This window comes from Cervus elaphus, chromosome 5 (assembly GCF_910594005.1).
Source record: "Cervus elaphus chromosome 5, mCerEla1.1, whole genome shotgun sequence".
Classification (NCBI taxonomy): Eukaryota; Metazoa; Chordata; class Mammalia; order Artiodactyla; family Cervidae; genus Cervus; species Cervus elaphus.
In genome coordinates this window covers 10,382,625-10,402,109 of record NC_057819.1, presented here as the reverse complement: position 1 = coordinate 10,402,109, position 19,485 = coordinate 10,382,625, and the positions used below count along the sequence as shown (strand labels likewise).

The 19,485-nt window shown below is 60.0% G+C and overlaps 1 protein-coding gene across 2 annotated transcripts; it reads right to left on the bottom strand.

The window, feature by feature from the left end:
- Positions 1-1,726: 1,726 nt before the first annotated feature.
- RAB35 (RAB35, member RAS oncogene family) lies at positions 1,727-19,126 on the bottom strand. 2 transcript variants are annotated; one of them, XM_043901647.1, is made up of 6 exons: positions 18,873-19,113; positions 13,559-13,609; positions 10,061-10,184; positions 5,187-5,311; positions 4,961-5,085; positions 1,727-3,959 (listed from the first exon to the last, which is right to left on the bottom strand). In XM_043901647.1, exons 1-6 carry the CDS (start codon positions 18,922-18,924, stop codon positions 3,831-3,833), a joined length of 606 nt encoding a protein of 201 aa, XP_043757582.1. In that variant the 5' UTR covers positions 18,925-19,113; the 3' UTR covers positions 1,727-3,830. The 2 variants fall into 2 exon arrangements, with proteins under 2 accessions (XP_043757582.1, XP_043757583.1); XM_043901648.1 differs by lacking the exon at positions 4,961-5,085 and having other exon boundaries at positions 3,853-3,959; positions 18,873-19,126.
- Positions 19,127-19,485: the final 359 nt, after the last annotated feature.

The window sequence follows — 19,485 nt, the reverse complement described above, 5'->3', positions numbered from 1 at the left end:
AAATGGGGGTGTGGGCCAGGGCCCAGGGCAGCACGTGCGCCCGCCAGTCCTGCTGCGCTGGGCCGGGCTCAGCGGCCGCACTGCCTACTCGCCCAGGGGCCACATCCTCAGGAGGCTCCACCGCCTCTGAAGGCGGCTCTCACCGGGGCAGCCCGAGCCGTGTCCCCACTGCCGGGCCCGCCCAGGGGTCCACCACTGCGGAGCGGGGCTCAGGCTGCTTCCAGAGCGGCTGCCGTGCCCGGCTCCAGGCACCGCTGCCCTTCTGCTCTGGGCGGGGAGAGAAGCGGAGGCCCTTTCTGCACACCCGAGGCCCCAGCTGCCCGCTGCGGGAGCCTCGTCCTGCTGGGCACCAGGCACTGGGCCTGGACCCTGTCCTCCCACAGCCCCGGCCCAGGAGGCGGCCCCTCACCCGCATGCATGCGCCTCCGGGCCCGGAGCCCCAGCCTATGGGCCTGATGGCCGGCCCTTCTGGCCACAGCGGGCCCGGCCGTGGCTTAGGCTGCCCCCAGCCTCAGAGGAAGCAGGGCCTCCTCCCCACGCTCTGCTGCAGGCCTTGCTCCTTGGCAGGGCCCTCTGCCGGCTCAGCCCTCTCCCCTTCCTGGCGCTGGGCAGAGGGCCCCCCGGCCCCCCACATACACAAGTTCTCGGCTCGGCCGAGCATGTCCAGGCCACAGGACGGCTCCACAGGGGTCTGCGCTCAGCCACGCCGCCAGGCAGCGTCAATTCCACAGGGTGGACGCCTCCAGAAACTGCCCACCAGGCCCATGGGAGGTCACCCCAGCAACCTCCCACTCCTGCTCGTCCTCAGCAACTGCTTCACCTTCTCTGCTGAGACCCCGACTCAGACTCAGAGGCACCGGGCTGAGGCCGCCCTCAAGCTGCTTTACAAGGATCATCTCCCTCCCTCACGGGGAAAGCACAGCAGGGATGCGTGGAAAGAATGTACCTACAGATATGTACAGACACAGTGCTGCACACACAGCGCTGTAATTTTGTATGTAGCAACCATGTAAATACATGTATGGATTTTATAACATACATATTATATATGAATCTATAAAGGCATATTTTTAGAAAAACAGCACACCACTGCTTCTTTTGAAAATAGTCTAAGAATAAAATGAATTTCTACAGAGTTTCCTGCCTCAGTCACTGGGAACCTGGGGTGGTGTCTGGGCAGAAGGCAGTGTACAACTTCGATCCGCTGGCTGGTTATGTAAAGGCAGAGTACCCCACACACCTGGGAGGTCACCTCATATGTTGGTGCCAAGTCAGTGGATTCAGCCCAGAAGAAGCACACACACCCCCCACCCGGAGGGTGAAGGCAGGCATCAGTGACAGTTTTGTGAGCCGTGACCCAAGGGGCCATGTCCACCCCGGCCCCGGGCTCCCAGCCAGCACTACAGCTGCCTGGCTCCAGGCGGGCAGGCCCAACAGCTCGGCATAACCTCGAGGTAGAGAGAGGTTACTATAGGCACATCCGTCCAGAAGAAACACGGCACTTTCCCTGGCGTCTTACCGTGTGTGCTGCAGTCAGGGGGGAGCTCAACCTGGACCCACCTTTTGCAGACAGAGCCACTCTGGCTTCTGAAAGTGTCCCTGGGCCTCGGCGGACACTTGTGCGGGACTCAGACCAGAACAGGCAAGGGCTGGATGCAACGGGTGGGGAGCATCCAGGCCCACCCGGGGCACAGCTGGAGGAGAGCAAACAGACCCTGCAAGAAAATTTGGCAGCTTGAACCTTTATTTTTAGTATTTTTTTTTAAAAAGCATAATTAGAAACTTTCAATACAGAAATAATCCTAGCAAACCATTTAAAAGTGTTGTTGTTTGACAGCAAGTTCACATCAGGTCCACCAGGACGCCGGTCCAGCCCTGAGTCCCCACCCCCCACCCCCCATTCATGCGTGAGACACTCCTCGGACGGGCACGCTGCCATCACCGAATCTCCCCCCACCTGGGTCTGGGTGTCCAGCAGCCGGAAACCACGGAGGCTTCTCGCTCGCACTGGAAACTTGCAGGCCCCCCACCTTATTGCCTAAATCTGCGAGCTCTGCCACACCGGCGTCACCTGGACGCTCAGGGCCGAGCCCCGAGTCTCCACATCCTCCAGGGACCCAGGGTGGCTGGGACAGTCCTGAGGATGGAGACCGCGCTGTGGCCCCACGCACCCAATCCGACAGGGCTGCCTACTGCCAGCCCCCAGCCCTGCCTCCCCAGGCCCGGAGCACCCCCACCTCGTCCCATGGCTCCAGAGTGAGGAAAGTCTGTCACCCAGAACCGCGGGCTTTCAGCAGTCTGGGGGAAGTGGAAAGACAGGTCAGAAGAAACCCCCCGTTTTTATTGATTAAAAACCCATCAACAGTGACATGGGAAATCTGCAGTGAATCTGTGATGTGATTGTCCAATCAGGGCTTGACCTGGAAATCGCTTAGGAAAGGAAATCTAATAAAACACATCATGGTGCTAAAATAAATTATTCCCAGGTTACATGATCTTTCAAGGGAAAGGTGAGTGAAGTGTCTCAAGGGGGAGAGGGAGTGACCGTAATGACGTGCAGCAGACCCTGGTCATTCCTCCAAGGGCACCAGGGGGAGTCACGGCTGGCACCCAGCCCAGGCGGCCACTCCTTACCACCCGCCAAGAAATTCTCATGCTGCCTTTGTACTAAAACAGTCCTGTTAGGGACCCAAGGCTGCCTGCATCCATCTCAGAGGCACCATCCCCAGGGCCCAGCAGCCCGACACCCGCTCCCCATACTGAGGAGTGCCGGGTGCTCACTGGAGACCCAGGACTCCAAGGGAGGCCCCTCCTTTCCCATCAACAAATGGCCAGAAAGGCAGAGCTTCTCGGCCAGGAGCCCAGCTCCGCGGTGACAGGAAGCCATTCGTTTTTTCTAAAAACACTGGACCCAGAGTGGGGAGGCCGCAACTTTTGCTGCTGTGCCAACCAAACCTCAGGAAGAGAAAAAAAAGTATAAGGAACTTAATTCATTTGATTTGGCTTCACTTTTATCTGTTAAAATGACGCTCCTTAGCAGCCCCCCCACCGGCAAGCCCATCCGTGCACGAACACACCCCTACCTTTCTGTTGGAACCCAAACAGGTTGGTATATATAAGTCAGAAGCCATAGCTCCCCTGGGTTGTAGCTGAGGTGTCTGGAAGGCAGGACAAGAAATCTGTGGGCCAAAGGGCAGGAGTGATCCCTCCTCTGGAAGTGAAGGGCCAGGCCTCCAGGGGGACCCCCGGGCCCACCTCAAGGCGGGATCCCCCAGCTGCCGGCGGTGACAGGCAGGATGGGGAGGGGCAGGGACGGGCCCTCCATTCGGGGAAGACGCCGACGCCTGCGAGAGGGAACGAGTCCCGTGGAGCCCACGGCACCAGCCCAAGTTGGCAAAAGGTACGTGTTCTAGAATGTGATCCTGTCCTCTCTGGAAGCTGCTGGCGGTAAGTTGGGGTGGGGTGGGGAGGGGAGGGGGTGTCGCAGCAGGCTGGCACGAAGGAGGCAAAAGCCGGAGCAGGACGAGGGCGGCGCGCTGGTTAAAGCGATATACACTATGTACAGACTCCGGTTAATCAGTCCGCTCGGCTGGCAGCGTCCTCGCCGGGGGCAGGGGCGCCGGAAGGGAAGGGCAGGCCGTCCCACACCTTCTTGGCACTCGAGGGGGCGGGGAGGAAGTCCCAACGGCGCCTCCCGGCACCTCCCGGTACAAAAACGTGGAGAGAATTCTTTAAATAACAGCACGGAACTGAGACTGTCCCCCAGGAGGAGCCCCCGGCCCGGGGCGGGGGCGCGGCCGCAGCGCAGTCTCTGCAGGGGGCTGGGGGCATTAGCAGCAGCGTTTCTTCCGTTTACTGTTCTTCGTGAGCTTCACCACGTCGTTCTGTTGCTGCTGCTGCTGTTTCGCCAGGTTGTCCTTCTTTGCCCGGAGGACCAGTTCTGTGATGCAGTTGAACATCTGTGAGGGTGAAGGAGGCAGGGCGGCCTCAGAGCCGGGAGGAGGCCCTGTCACAGCTGCGCCCCCTCCCGCCTCCCCGGGGCCAGCCTTCCAGTCCACTGGGGGCTGTTTCTGCACATCTGTCTTCAAGCCCATCTTGAAGGAGGCAGTGAACGACAGAGGTCAGAAAGGAAAAGCATCAAAGACCTCTGAGCTGTGTCTCGGGGAAGTCAGCCTCAGGGATTCTCCAGCCTTTCTGTGAAAGGATAAAGAGCTCCTTTCCTTCGGCTGACACCTCGGATGACACAAATAAAGTTGCCCCTGCACTGATGACGAACCAGAAACAGCCAGAGGCTGCCCACTCCACACTACCTCACCACACGTCCCGCTGAGAACCTTCCCCAGACCACGCAAGACCACCCCCAGCTCGCTCCACTCCCGGGGAAGGAATCAAGGACAACCTAGGGGGCAGGGCTCACCCCACCCCAACCTACACGAGAACAGGGGAACCTGGAAAGGGCTCAGGGCCCCACCACAGGCCCCAGTGGAAAGGCCCACGGTGTGACCCCAGCCGGACACAGTGGGGGATCAGCCTCCCGGACCTCTGGGCTCCAACCCCACTGGCAGGACCCTCCCCAAGGCTCCCAAGTGCTTCCAGCAGCCCCAGCACAAGCGGCACTCAGCCCGCCTGGGGTGTGCTCGGGCTGGCCTGGACACCCACCCGAGCTCTGCAGGCCAAGGTCCAGGGAAAGAAAGCCAGAGACCGGGAGAGGGAACAGTGGGGGGTGGGGAGGACCGAGCAGACCGCGCCCGCCTGTGGGGGCAGGCCCACATTTGAGGCAGCCTCTCCCTCAGGACTGCTGAGGTGCGAGGTGGCCCCGGCAGGGGGATGCCCGGGCGCAGAGCCTGGCACACACAGCAGGCACTCCATCAGTGGCCGCTTCAACGATGCTGTCTGTCGGCTACCCGGGCGCCCCAGGGGGCTGTGCCTGCGCCCCCATCCCTTCCGGCGCAGGCCTCACCTCTTCCACGTTGACATTCTCCTTGGCACTGGTCTCAAACAACTGGATCCCCATCTGCCCAGCGAACTTGTAGGCGTCTTCCGTCTCCACCACCTTGCGCTCGGGGTCGTCGTTCTTATTCCCCACTGGAAGGCAGGGCAGAGTCAGCCCGGGCCCCCAGCCCCGCTGTCCTCCGCCCCGCCCGGCCCCGCCCCCGGGCCGCCCCGCCCACTGCCCAGCGCCTCACCTAGGATCCGGCACACGTCGTCACAGTTCTGGTTGATTTCATGAAGCCATCGCTTCACGTTGACGAAGGATTCGGCGCTGGTGACGTCGTAGACCACGATGACCCCGTGGGTCCCCCGATAATACCTGTGGGACCAGGGTCGGTGTCAGAGCTGCGGCGTAACCAAGGGCAACTCCTTCGCAGGACCCACCAGCCCGAACGGACCGTGGGTGGGGAGGGCGAGGGGCTGGTGCATCCCCCCAGGCCCGGAGGCCTCAGCTGGACGTCGGGGCCTGGTCAGCACTGCCACTCACCCTGCTCCCCGGGCACGGTGCGTAGGGAGCACCTGGCCCTGCGGGGTCAGCCAGATTGTTCAGAGGCTGCGGACTGGCATGCGGACGGCATGAAACTTAAGTTCTTGTTTCTTTTTTCAAGTTCAGGCAATGGGGCCTTCCCTGATGGTTCAGCGCGCTAGATCCCACCAGCCGCAACTACGACCCCAGACTGCTACAACTAAAGGTCTCGTGCGCCGCAACCAAGACCTGGCATAGCCAGGTAAACAAGCACAAAAAGAAAATACTCAGGCAAGGTTTGCATTTGACAGCATATTATCACTGTGCTCTTTAACATCCAAGAAAGTTTTTCTGTCCTCAAATCTGTCTTAGTAAAATGCCATTTCAAGGACAGGCGCCACTTGTGAGGCCTGCCAAGGTCTGTTCACACCCTGGGGGATGGGCGGGCACCTGCCCTCCTGCCACTCCAGGCGCGTCCAGGCTGGGCCTGAGGTCAGCGGCAAGGGCTTCAGGAAGGAGGGGTTGCCTCAAAAGTTCAGGGGGACAGACGCGGAGCATGGGCCTCATGCTCTTCCAGAGAGCCAGCACTGACCCAGCGGCCAACACGTCACCTCACCCGGCACGCAGACACACTCACTCACAGGAGCCTCTGGGCGGGGGGGGGCGGGGAAGACCCCCCTGCCCACAAGAGACGGGCTCAGGGGTGGACAGCAGCCTCCCCAAGCCAGCCCAAAGCGCCCCCACCTCCTGGGCCTGCAGGACAGCAGGCCCTCCCCGGTGGTGGTCCTGAGGCAACACAGGCCCCGCGAGGACGGAGCCGGCCGGGCCGCACGTGCACTGCGTTCTCAGCTGCCCGCCCAGCAGCGCTCTGGCACACTCCTCACAGCCCCATCACACGACAAAGTCAACCGAGCTCCATCTCTGAAAGGCGGTGTGGACCTGGGAAGGTTACTGCACGCACCTCATGGCGCCTTGGTTCCCTCAACTGTAAAATGGGGGTACCAGGATGTAACTCTGGGGGTGGCTGTATGACTAAGGCGATAATACATGTTTCCACAAGGGCCAGCTCTTATTATCATCACCATTAACAGTCCTTCAGCGACACTCCGGGCCCCACACACAGGCAGAAGAAAACCAAGGGCACTGAGGGCGGCTCCCTCGGGCTGGCCACCAAGGCGGCAAGAGCTGCCCGCTCTCCACCGAGACCCCAGCTCACGTCCCCCGGCGCTTCACCTGCCCACAGCTCTGCCTTCCTGGGGACAAAGCCCTGTCCTGGGCAGCCTGAACAATCGAGCCATCCACACCCTGCCCCCCTTCCCTGCCGATCATCACCTGGGGGTCGCCCACCTGAGCAGGTGCAGGAGAGCAAGCCAGGAAACGGGGAGAGGAGGGAGACAACTGTCCCCTGCCAGCAACAGACATGCCAACAGCGGACTGCGCTTCCCAACTGAAGATGTCGAGAAACGGCGGAGGGAGGGCCAGTCTGGGACTCGGGGCTCGGGCCTCCCATTCCTCCACCATCGGGCACCACGTCCACATGCCACAGCTTGGCTCTGTGCCAACACGACCGCGAGGCTCGCCGCTCACCCGCTACCACAGACAGGAGGCCACCACATCCCCACGAGGACAGGAGGCTGGGTGAAGGAGCTGCTGGAAGCCACGGCCTCTCCTACCACCACCCGACCTGCGCCCCCAGCCCCACCGCTTGGGGTCAGCAAACCCCAGCTGCCACAGGCAAGAATTGGTGAGGGGACAACAGGGCGTTCGTTCTCAACAGGTGGACAGGATGCAGTTTTAGTTTCTCTTTTAGAGCCCTGAATCAGAAAGGGCCACGCTATTGCCCCCAGACTGCCCCACCCCTGACCTCTTCCCAGCTCCTTCCCTCAGCAACACCCACCCCCCCAGTGCAGCGCACCCCTCCCCCAGCCTCCTGGGACAAACCCAGCTTGCCCTCAGGCGGCTAAGGAACTCCAATTCCCCCAAAAGATGAAGGAGGCAGCTCAGCCCCTTCCTGCTGCCCTGGAGGGAGCTGACCCCAGCCTGCTGCCCGGCCTGGAGCATCTCTTGTGGCCACAGGCCCAGCGTCCTGGGCTGGTTTTAACTCACAGGAGCCACCACAGCATCTGCCGCTGGCGCAGCCCTGGTCCCTGGGGGTGGGGGGCCAGCAGAGGGCAGGGCCGTGGACCCATTAAAGTGCGGGTCCCCAACCTCCGGGTCGCGGACCAGCACCTCCTGTCAGATCAGAGGCGGCATCAGATTAGAAATAAAGAGCACAGTAAACGTCACGTGCAGCACTTCCCTACTGGTCCAGTGGCTAAGACTGTGTTCCCAATGCAGGAGGCCCGGGTTCGATCCCCGGTTGGGGAACTGGATCTCACATGCCACAATTGAGAGTTCGAATGCCTCAGTGAAGACCCAACATGGCCAAATAAATAAATAAATTTAAAAAGTATATGTCACGTGCTTGAACCATCCCCAGGCCATCCCCCCCACCCCCAGATTGAGGAAGAACCATCTTCCATGAAATTGGTTGCTGGTGCCAAAACGGCTGGGGCACAGCTGAGTTAAACTCAAGAGCCTTGGCATCAGGCAGACCTCAATTCAACTCCTGCCTAACTGACCAAGTCAGGTCCCTCCACCTTCTGTGGGCCTCAGTTTTCTTGTCCGTATACTGGAGAGAATCACAGGACTTTTTACCGGGATTAACCGAGATGAGGCAGCCACAGTCCCTGGCAACAGTCCTGGCCTAGAGGAGGACCCCTGGTCAGTGCCCACACCTCGCGACACATCCAGGCCTGGAAGCCTGGGCGGCCCAAGCTCACGGCGCCCGACTACCCCGAGAGCCTCGCCTCCAGCTGCCCCTCAGCTCGGGCCTCGCCGGCAGCCGCTGACAGCAAGGGGCTCAGGCAGCTCATCAGAGGTGGCTGCAGAGACCTGCCCTGCGAAGCCCCCGGGCTCTCGGGGAGGCGCGAGCCACAGCGCGCGTGCTCATCTCGGGGCCGGCCCGGTGACCGGACCCCCTCCTGCTCCAGGGCGGCTCAGGCTCCGGCCCCCAAGCCCCCTTCGCCAGCCCACCCGGCTGGCACCCCCGGTTCCCCCGCACTCCCAGCCACCACCCTGGGGGTCTTCACCCCCACACCTCGCACCCCTGGGATGCTCGGCAGCCCCGATGGGCGGCCAGCCTGGGGGCCGCCCACCTCCACCCCACAGGGAGGAGAGGGACCTTGGTGGCACCTCCCCGAAAGCCCCTCACACAGGACCCGCTGCGGGAGGCAGAGGAGAGGCCCGGGCCTGGGCCCGGCTTCTACTCTGCACACACCCCTCAGACGCTCCCTCGTCTGTAAAGGCGATGAGAACACCAACTGCAGGGGGCTCCACGGAGACTTCCACGTGCAGCCCAAGCACCCGGGACCTGGCGTTACTGCAAACCCTGCAAACCCCGAAGACAAGCCCCCTGGGAAACTAGAGAACAGAGACTTTAAGCAACTTGCCCAAGGTCACACAGGGAGCAGAAATGTAAATTCCGAACCGCCTGCCTTCAAAGCCCTGCTCTTTCCCGGAACCTGTTCCAGTAACAGCCCAAGAAGTGAGCCACTCCACAGGACCCTGCAGTCTGGTGCTCCAGCCAGGTTTCCTCCCGTTCACAGCGGAGAACACAAAGGAGGGCGACCCGGGTCTGCCAGTCGCTCAGTCACGTCCGACTCTGCGACCCCATGGACTGTAACCCGCCAGGCTCCTCTGTCCCTGGGATTTCCCAGGCAAGAATACACGAGTGGGTTGCCATCTCCTCCTCCAGGGGATCTTCCCGACCCAGGGACTGCACGAACCCAGATCTCCTGCATTGCAGGCGGATTCTTTCCCATCTGAGCCAGCAGGGAAGACTCCAGGGTGCGCTGGGCCCCCAGTCAACAGCTTTGGGAGGCAGCGGGGGGCGGGCCGCCCAACAGCCTCCCACCTACCAGTGCTCCTTCCGGACCCCCAACAGAGAGACGCCCCCTCCACGTCGGGGTGGTGATGGAGCTGGCACCCCCAGCAGGCGAGCTGACACCAAACAAGAGTACCCTCGCTGCCCGAGCGTCTGACCGCCTGGTGAGGCCAGCACCGACAGTGTGACCCCATTTTAAAGACAAAGGAGGCACTTCCCTGGTGAACCAGTGGTTAAGGCTCTGCCTTCCAATCTAGGGGACGCGGGTTTGATCCCTGGTTGGGGAACTAAGATCCCATGTTCCATGAAGCTACAAGCACTGAGCCCACGCTCCACAGAAGGGGAAGCCCGAACACCACAACCAAGACCCAGCGCAGCCAAAATAAATAAATAAATACACAAATCTTAAAAAAAAATAAAGACAAAGGAACCAGAGGCTCCGCTGACCGATGCACGCTGCCCTGCCAGCCCCAGAGGGAGGTGTGAGGCTGCTGCCTGCCACGGAGGGACCGCACGCGCCCCGCCGCGTCTCAGGGCTTCAGGGGAAGAGCCATACCCGGCCAGGAGCGCACCTCCCCACAGCCTCAGGGGCGCCCAGAGCCACTTCCCAACATCGGGGGCGGGTGGTCTGTCTAAGAAGGGGCAGGGGTGGAGCGGGCTGGGCCAGCCTGACTCACGTGGAGGTGATGGTGCGGAAGCGCTCCTGCCCGGCCGTGTCCCAGATCTGCAGCTTCACCTTCTCCCCGTTGATCTCCACAGTCCGAATCTTGAAATCCACTCCGATTGTGGTGATGTAACTGCCTGCACACACAGGGACATTAGCACGGCCCAGGGCGCCCTGGTCAGACTGCGTCCTCAACAGCCCAAGTAACCCTGGGCTCCACCCTGCCCAGCTCCTCCAAGTGCCTAGAGGACACAGCCCTGGACAAAAAAAGAGTCTGAGCCCCAAGGTGAGGGCAGGAGACAGGATACAATGAAACAAAGTGATGAAGACCATTTCAACAGCAATGAAGCCACCAAGGAAATAAGAGAGCAGGCCCTGACTGTGGAGGGAAATGCTCCACCAGAGTGGCCTGGGAACCGCGGGGGACCACAACACACTCTGGGTTTCTCTTTTCTACTCCATTCTAAACATTTTAAGTGACCCACAAAATTAACTTTCTAAAACATAAACAAGACATATACACACTGTTGTATACAAAATAGATAACTAATAAGGACCTACTGTATAGCACAGGGAATTCTACTCAGTACCCTGTAATGGCCTAGAAAAGAGTCTAAAGAAGAGTGGGTATATGTGTATATATGACTGATTAACTTTGCTGGACACCCGAAACTAACACAGCAATGTAAATCAACTGTAACCCAATTACACACACACACACACAGAGTTATGCCCTGCAATCTGAAAAACTGCTCCAGGCAGCAGAAACAGCAGTGTGTGTGTGTGTGTGTGTGTGTGTGTCTGTGTGTGTGTGTGTGTCTGTGTGTGTGTGTCTGTGTGTGTGTGTGTATCTGTGTGTGTGTGTGTCTGTGTGTGTGTGATGTGAGGTTGAGCACATGTAGGGACGCAGGCTGGAGTGGGGGCTCCAGGCCAGCTCCAGGCAGCAGAAATAGCAGTGTGTGTGTGTGTGTGTGTGTGTGTGTGTGTGTGTGTGTGTGTCTGTGTGTGTGTGTGTCTGTCTGTGTGTGTGTGATGTGAGGTTGAGCACATGTAGGGACGCAGGCTGGAGTGGGGGCTCCAGGCCAGCTCTCGGCTTTTGTGCCGTTTTCAGGAGCTTGGACTTTCTCTTGTGTGACAGGGAGGCATTGAAGGGTTTAACCTAAGCATGAGCGGCATTGTCAACAGCTCTCCAGGGGCATCTGTGTGAAAGATGGCGCTAGAGAGAATTTCTGGCGACAGAACAGTCTCATCCAGGCTCTCAAAGGCCCGAATGCTAGGAAGCAGGGGTCTGCAGCCTCCGGGATTTAATGCCTGATGATCTGAGGTGGAGTCGATGTCACAATAATAGGACAAAAGTGCACAATATGGATAATGCGCTTGAATCATCCTGAAACCCTAACCCCCACCGCACCCAGTCTGTGGGAAAACCGTCTTCCATAAGACTGGTCCCTGGTGCCCAAAACGCTGAGGACCGCTGCTAGGAGGAGCCCACATGCTCACCCCCTTCGGAGCTGCCAGGGTGACCCGGGGCTGCAGACACACACACCGACTGCATCAAGAGTGGAGAGTGGCCAGGAAGGACCAAAGCTCAAAGTCGGGCGGAGCTCAAGGAAGGCTCTGGGGCAGAAGTCACATTTGGGCCTGGACAGAAAGAACAGGTATAATTTCCAAGGCTGCGACCAGGCTGGGGAAGGACATCCTCGCCAGAGGAAAGGCCGGAGGCAGAAGCACGGAGACCAAGATGGCCTTGGCTCCACGGGGACTGGGTTCCGCTGAGGAGAGCGGCCCAGCACCCAGTGCCGTGGGCCCTTGAAACTCGGCTGACTACAGAGCGAGCGAGCGAGCTGGTGAAGACACAAAGGAGAATGAGAGACAGCAGGAGGAAGGAAGCTGGACAGGGGAGCTGAGGACACAGTATGAAGACCACCGGTTTTCATCGGGGGTTGGTTGAGGCCCCCCAACCCCGCCCCCCAGGATGCCTGGTGATGCCTGGAGACATTTTCATGTCACAGCTGGGTCGGGGGTGGAGGATGGGGGGGGCTCAGCACCCCTCTGCACACAGAACAGCCTCTACAACAAAGAATTGCAGGGCCCAGAGTGTCCGTGGTCCTAAAGCGGAGAGACCTTGCTATGAGCTCGGCTCACTTAAGAGAAGTCCGCTGAGGTTTTTAAACAGAAGAGACCCTGCCAGAGACAAGACGAATTCAGCAGCCTGACATGGGGTGGGCAGGAGCTACTGGGATGCCTCAGGTGAGAACCAACCACAGTCCGAGCTGGTAGTAAGAGTGGAGAGGAGACGGGCCGCAGCAGAGAGCCTTCTGAGAGCTCTGAGCTGACAGGGCAGAGGGGAAGGTTTCCCAGCACGGTGGCAAGTGCCCGCTGGCTAGCACTCCTGAAGAGCAAGGACAAACCAGCAATGTTTACTGAGAGCTTACTTAGTCCCGGGCCATCCTTGCAATAACTCTGCACGGCAGGGATGGTTATCAGCTCCTCTTTTAAAGATGAGTTGAACCTCAGTCACACTCACAGTGACGCAAAGAAGACAACTCTTTCCAACGTCACACCACCACTGTCAGGAGAAACCCACCTCTCCCCTCAGAGAGAGGCGCCTGCCACATAACCACTTCCCTCCACGGCATAGAAGGGCATTCCTTCAGTCCTCGGTCAGAGAGGCCAGGCCAACCCGAAGCCTCTGCACTGAACCAATGAGCTTCGCCAATGAAAACGTGGCCCACCAGGATCGGGGACACAAGATCAAATGGGCAGCACCTTCTGCCCATCAGCTGAGCAAAACAAGAGACCACTGAAACCCAGCGGTGATCAGCACTGACAAGGGGCTCTTCTGAGCCCTTCAGCTTCGCACAGGTGTCAAAGGCCCATGGGCAGGGCCTGTGAAAACCTGAAGAGCACATACCCCCCGACCTCATAACTCTGCTTCTGTCCAGGAATAAACTCGGTGCCCTGAGAAATGCGGCACCATCTGAGACAGGCTGCCAGAAAGCATGCGCCCATCAAGAACACTGTTGGTGAACCACGTGCACCCCTGCACAGCCACTCGAAAGAACCACAGGGCCTCGTGTCGACGTGCAAGGACGACCCCCGACGAGCTGCGGGGAGGCCAGCGGCCGCCCAGCGCAGGTGGGGGTGAGGGGGAGACACCGAGTGCCAGTGCGGGCCCCACGGCAGGGTGGGGGGCCGGGAGCAGCGTTCCCTTTTCACGCTGTTGAGTCTTCCTGTTTGACTCTTTACAAAGCCATGTCCCAAGCGGCAGTTTTTTTTTTTCTTTCTTTTTTCAATGTTGGGGCACAAAAAAAGACCCTGAGTAGAAAAATGATGGGCCTGCAATTGCTTTTTTTTTTTTTAAGAAGATAGCTGGAGACTGACTACAGAGACTTCTAGCCTACTCGCCACGCCCCCCTTCCATCTGGTGAGGCAGAGACCAGGGTGTACTGGGGCCAGGGGAAAGGATTTAAAACCCAAACACCCAGCAGCACCCCAGGGGCACACTCACCTGAGAAAGTGTTGTCTGCGAAACGTAACAGTAAGCTGCTCTTGCCAACACCTGCAGGAGAGAGAGCAGAGGGTGAGAGGCGGCCTGGGTGTCTGCTCCAAGCCCGACCCCGCTTCAGGGAGACGGGCGGGGTTCCGGCTCTCCAGATGCACGACAGCACCCACCTCCCTCCCAGACAGCCTCCCACCGGAACACCTCTCCCCTTTCCACCTCTGACCTTGCCCCCAGGGTAAGCCCCAAGCTGCCCCCAAGCCAGAGACGAGAAAGGGGTCCATGCCCGGGTCCAGCAACCCCTCGAGGAGACCCAACAACAGGAATGAGGCTAAGGCCGACCCAGTGCTCCTGGCCCCCAGGTGTGTCCAGAACACCGTCCGGAGAAAACACATCATGTGCGGTCCTTCAGCTTGGTGAGACAAGGGGCTGCACGGCTGGTCTGTAGGCCAGGAGAGGGAGGCCAGACAACTCGAAGCCACTGCCGGCCACTCTCCCCCCGGCCGATGCCACTGGTGGGGAAGGGGCGTCCGCCTGACACTCCTCAGTCCGACAGCTCACAGTGCTCAGACCACTTCACTTACCACAGCCTCTCCTGTTCCAAGGACCGACAGAATCCTCGTAAGGATTGCTGCCATCCCATCAACATCCACCCCCGGCAGCATGAGCCCCCAGGGACACGTGTCCTGTCCCGTCCCCGCTGGGTCAGCCAAGCACGGCAGGAAGCCCGCACGCACACATGCCCGCGAGCCCAGCTGCATCTCTTAGGAGGAGGCACCTGAGGCTCCGAGAGCTACACGCTGGTCTCGGGGCCTCGGCAGGGCTGGGGGTGGGTGCTGGATCTGAGTCCTGCTGATACATGCTGCTCTGGGAGTCTTCCTGCATCTGCTTCAGGAAGTGGAATAATAAAAAGACCTGGGATTTCCCTGGTGGCCCAGGGGCTAAAACTCTGCAATCCTAATACAGGGTCCCCACAATACCCCCCTAGTTGGGGGTCCTACATACCCCAACTAAGACCCAGCACAGCCAAGTAAATAATATTTTAAATAAATAAAGAGACCCAAAGTGGCTGCTCTGTCTCATTCCTATTAAAGAGTTTTAGCAGCACTACTAAAAGCAAGGCCCGGGGTCTCAGACACCGCCCCTGCACACCCAGAGCAGAGCTAATTGTGAGTACGTGTGTGTGTGTTCCCCAAACCCGCAGAAGGCGCGGCCTCTGCCCCTTCCCCAGCTGACCCAGGCATTCTCCCTGACCATCTCCTCTGGGGACCTCTCCCAGCGATGCCCAGAAGACCTGGTCGGCCTCACAGAGCGAGCCAGGCTCGGACCGTCCCGGAGGCAGGCCGGCGCTCTGAGCACACAGGTGCCGCAGCCCCGGGCCGCCGCTCAGCGTCTGTGCGCACAGGGCCCACTTCCTCATCGCTGCCCCCGCGAGGCTTCCTGCCGGCCGGGCCGAGGGCGAGAGCAGGTCCCGGGCCGGCCCCTCGCGGCGGCGCTCTGCCCCACGCCACCACCCCACGGGCCACCGGCTCCCTGCTTCCTCCCGGAGCCTCCTGGCCCGCTTACTCAGCGAAAACCTTGTGTCTGGGCCACAAGTTCCTGAGTTCCTCCAGGAAGGGGATCCCGCCTCACTCGCCCTGCACGGCCCTGGGGCTGGAAGCCGGGCCCAGCATTTAGTAGGCACCAACAGAACACTGTTCAGTGAACTTCTGACTAAACCAGGGCCGATCACAGTCGGCCATGCCACCTGACGCTATGGCTGCAGCAGGAAAAGAGCCCCAGCGCAAGTGTTCAAACTTCGGCGGGGGGGGCGGGGGGGGTAGCAGAAGCCTAAGGGATGGGGGTACGCCCTCTGCATGAAGCAGGAAAGCAGCAGCGTCCCCCCCAGCCTGGCCTTGGGGGTGTGGGAGGGGGAAGGGTGGGGCTTCATTCACCCCAAGCTCATCTGCAGAGCTGCTCAAAACCACTACAGTCACCACGTCAACTGCTGCTTCAGGCCGACACCCACCTCTGGCCTGGCTGGTCCCTCTGGAAGAAAGGGAAACCCACCCTGAGAAACGCGTTTCCTAAATGTCTCTGAAGAGGCAGCCTTGGGAACACACGCAGCACCCACAGAAGCAGGGAAGTGCACGGTGCCGATCGGCCTTCACCTCAGCCGAAGTCAACAGCCTCCCCACGGCCACCCTGGCCCATCACCCTCGACCCCGCAGGGAGTAGAAGCCCGGCCCCTGTTGCCTTCTGGAAGCGGGGAGACAGACTCATCCTGTAGAAAATGGACCCTCCACTCTCCGTCTCCACCAAAGCCCAGCCCTCCCCGCTCTGCCCCTCGTCCCGCACAGACGCTCTGTCCTCAGAAGCCTGCGCCGCAGGCCCCGCCGGGCTCCTCCATCTGCTCCAGCTCCTCCACTCCTCCTTGCTTCAGTTCTCGACTGCCGAAGACCCGAGAGCTTTGAGTAAGGTGTGCTCAGCTTTAATCCTGGCTCAGTAACTAACTCACTGTACAACCTCAGACAAGTCACTCCCCTCTCTGAGCCACAGTTCACTCAGCTGTGGACTCAGAGGCTTTAACTTGATCTCCAACACAGCCTGCAGGTTCTAAGAATGAGTCTGGTCAGCCCCCTGGACCGGACGAAATGCTGTTACAGAGCCAATGTCAGAAGCCCCTGAGAGACCGTGTACAACCTTGGGCACAGAAAAGAGATGCAAAAGCTGAGGGGATGTATTCCAGAAGCAAGTACAATGTGGCAGAGTGGGAAGAAGAGCTCTAGTTTTCTACAGAAAGACTAACATTCATCGAGGGCCTACTGTTTGCCAGGCCCGACACCAGCTGCTCACAACGCATCATGTGCATTAACTCCTGGCTTTGCCCTGGAGGAGGGCATGGCAACCCACTCCAGTGTTCTTGCCTGGAGAATCCCATGGACAGAGGAGCCTGGTGGGCTACAGTCCATGGGGTCGTAAAGAGTTTGACACAACTTAGCAACTAAACAACAAACAAGTTTATTATTAAACTATTTTGCTCTTTGTTGAAAAAACAACAACAAAAACTCCTGGCTTTACCTCTGAGGAGCTGTGCAACTTGGGCCAAGTCGACTAGTCAGCTACTCTGAGCCTTAGTTTCCATATTTAACAAACCACACAGGCAACAGGTAAGAACCAAATGAGAGAGTGTCTATGAAATCGTTTGAAAACCCTTAAGGAAGCATCACATAAGAAGCCAGATTGAGGGGAGGGCGAGACGCCAGTCTACCTTGCTCAGCTGCCAGAGCTTACCATGAACTTCCAAGGCTACCACCACCCAACCTCACGACCACTGGGCGTTGAGTGTCAGCCCACTGTCAGGGAACGTTAAACTGCAAAGCCTACATCTCCTCTACTCAACACAGTCTACATGCTCAGACTAACCAGGGAGTCAGATCCATAAGTCAGATCACTTGACCCAGTGAGTCTTCTCCCACAACTAACTTCAGAGTGAAAAATCAATACACCAGCAGAATGTATGGTGAAAAAGAAGGCCCAAACCATGGCCTGGGTTTCACTGGGAAGAAGAACTGGGGAGAAGGTGCATCTTCTGGCTAAGCTTATGCTTTCCATTTTTGTGGGGCTACACGCAGGCCCCAGGCCTCTTGCAAAGGGATAGGGACCTTGAGCGTGGTAAGCTGACCTAAACTCCAAAAGGACAGAAATCACCTTGGTGCCAGCCCCTCCAGAACCGAGGTGAGGGCTGGGAACAAAGCTCGAAAGGCATAAGCGTGCCAGGACCCTGGGAAACGCCCAAGGCCGTGCTGGTCTCGAGGCTACACAGCTGGTCTGGGTTTCTCTCATTCACACCAAGAAGAATTCATGCTCCCCTGGCCACAGCTACTCTTCATCTCCCTCATTAGCCCTTAAACTTTTCTCCCTTCCATGGGCAACCACAGAAACCTCAGCCATCCTTCACCTGCTCCGAATCACCAGCCACGTCGCAATCCATCTCCACAGTGAGACCACGACCCACCCACTCGCCTGCTTCTGCCAGGGCCCTGACACAATGCTCCCACTTCAGAGCCTAACAACCCCTCAATTTGGTCCCCGCTTTCCCTAACAATCCATGGGCTCCACCACCGACCTGGCCTCTGCCTCCAGTCACATGATACCGTTGTCAGCACTCAACTCAGGTCTGGTCTGTAAATATGGCACGTTCCCAAGCCTCCCTCCCCATCGTAAAACCCCAGCACCTCAGCTATGCTCCTATAAACCTCCCAGGGCCTGCCTCCCTGACCTCTTGGTCACCCCATAAACCTGCTTACCTGCCACACTCCAAACACCTCTACAACCCTCCACCCTTTCTCAGAAACAAGCCTACCTTTTCTAAAGATGTTGGATATTCATTCATTCAATACATACATGCTAGGCACCGCCTGGGTGCCAGGCACTGGACAGGGACCTAGGAGCTCTCCAGGAGGGCACACTCTTTGTAATGTTGGCTGACCCACCTCCGGCTCTGTCCAGCAGACCAGTGTGCAACAGCAAACACACGGGGAGCGCTCACTATGTGCCCGGTTCTGCATACTTCGCATGCATTATCTCCTTGAACACTCCATCAGCCCAGCGAGGCGGATCCCACTATTGCTCCATTTTGCAGATGAAGACAGGGAACCCCACAGAGAGAATAATTCAGCAGGAATGTGCCAGACCCGGCGCGAAGTGCTTTACCTGTCTTACTTCATTTAAACTTCACAGGAATCCCATGAGGCAGGTTCTGAGATTACCGCGCCCCCCCTGCACCCACTTTCCCCAGGAAGAAACCCAGGCTTACAAACGCTACTGACAACCACACACCAGAAGCTCCCTTTCCGCCAGGTCCAGTGCGAAGCACTTTTCCAGCTTCATCTCACCCAAGACTCACGCACCACCCAGCGAGGTAAGTCCCCACCTCTCAGATGAGAGAACCGAGGTTCGGAAAGGCGAAAACAACTCGCCCAAGGTCAGGGTGAGGAAGCTGGTAGTCCCGAGACTCGAACCCGGCTCCCTCCAACTCCAGAGGATCGCGCGACTGGACCAAGGTCACACGTGGGGCAGAAGGGCCGGCGCGGCGAGCGGACCGGGAGCCTGGACCTGAGCCCTGAGCGCCCGGCCCCTCCGCTCCGCGGCCCCGCGCCCCGGCCTCACCCCGGCGCGCCCCGGAGCCCCTCCGCGCGCCCCTGGGGCCGCCCGGCCGCCCCGCCCGGCCGCCCGGCGCGGGCCGGCACCTCCCCGCCCGCCCGGCCGCCTGCCCTCCCCGAGGCCCCTGCGGGCCGCGCCCGGCAGGGCCCACGCCGCCTCCGGCCGCCGCGGCCCTCACCGCTGTCGCCGATGATGAGCAGCTTGAAGAGGTGGTCGTAGTCCCGGGCCATGGCGGGCGGGGGAGGCGCGCGAGCGCGCGAGGGCGGGCGGGCGGGCGGGGTCGGTGCTGGCCTCGGGATCCGCGGCTCCCTCCGGGCTGCTCCGGCAGCGGCGGATCCACTTCCCGAACAAACAGCCGGAACTGACAGAAACACCTCCCTCCGCTCCCCCTCCTCCTCCTCCTCCTCGGCAGCGGCCGCCGCTGCCGCCGCCTCGCTCCTTCCCGCCCCGCCCCGCCACTGCGCAGGCGCAGCGCCTGGCCGCGCCTCCGCGCAGCCGCAGTGGCGGCCGGCCGCGCCCTCTCGGCGCTCGCGCACGGCGCCTGCGCCCTGTTAGGGGCCCGCGGGCGCGGGCTGGTAGTGCCCGTCGCTCTTCGGCGACCGTCGCCGTCGCCGCCACCCGCCCGCCGTCCGCGGCCTGCTGCGCGGGAGACTCCGAGAGCGCACCTGCGGCCAGGCCCTAGCTGCAAGATTCCCGGAGTGCCGGGGGAGGCCGGCCGTGGCCCTGGGTGGACTTGCTGCTGCTGCTTCATCTTCAAGACCCGCAAGCGCTGCGGAGAGGGACCGACTGGC

Excerpts from the sequence above, each read along its gene's own strand:
- RAB35 (XM_043901647.1), bottom strand. The coding sequence starts at position 18,924 with ATGGCCCGGGACTACGACCACCTCTTCAAGCTGCTCATCATCGGCGAC. Across the intron at positions 10,185-13,558 it reads CGCAGACAACACTTTCTCAG|GCAGTTACATCACCACAATC; the intron begins GTGAGTGTGCCC and ends CTGTGTGTGCAG. Across the intron at positions 5,086-5,186 it reads CGACGTGTGCCGGATCCTAG|TGGGGAATAAGAACGACGAC; the intron begins GTGAGGCGCTGG and ends CCTGCCTTCCAG.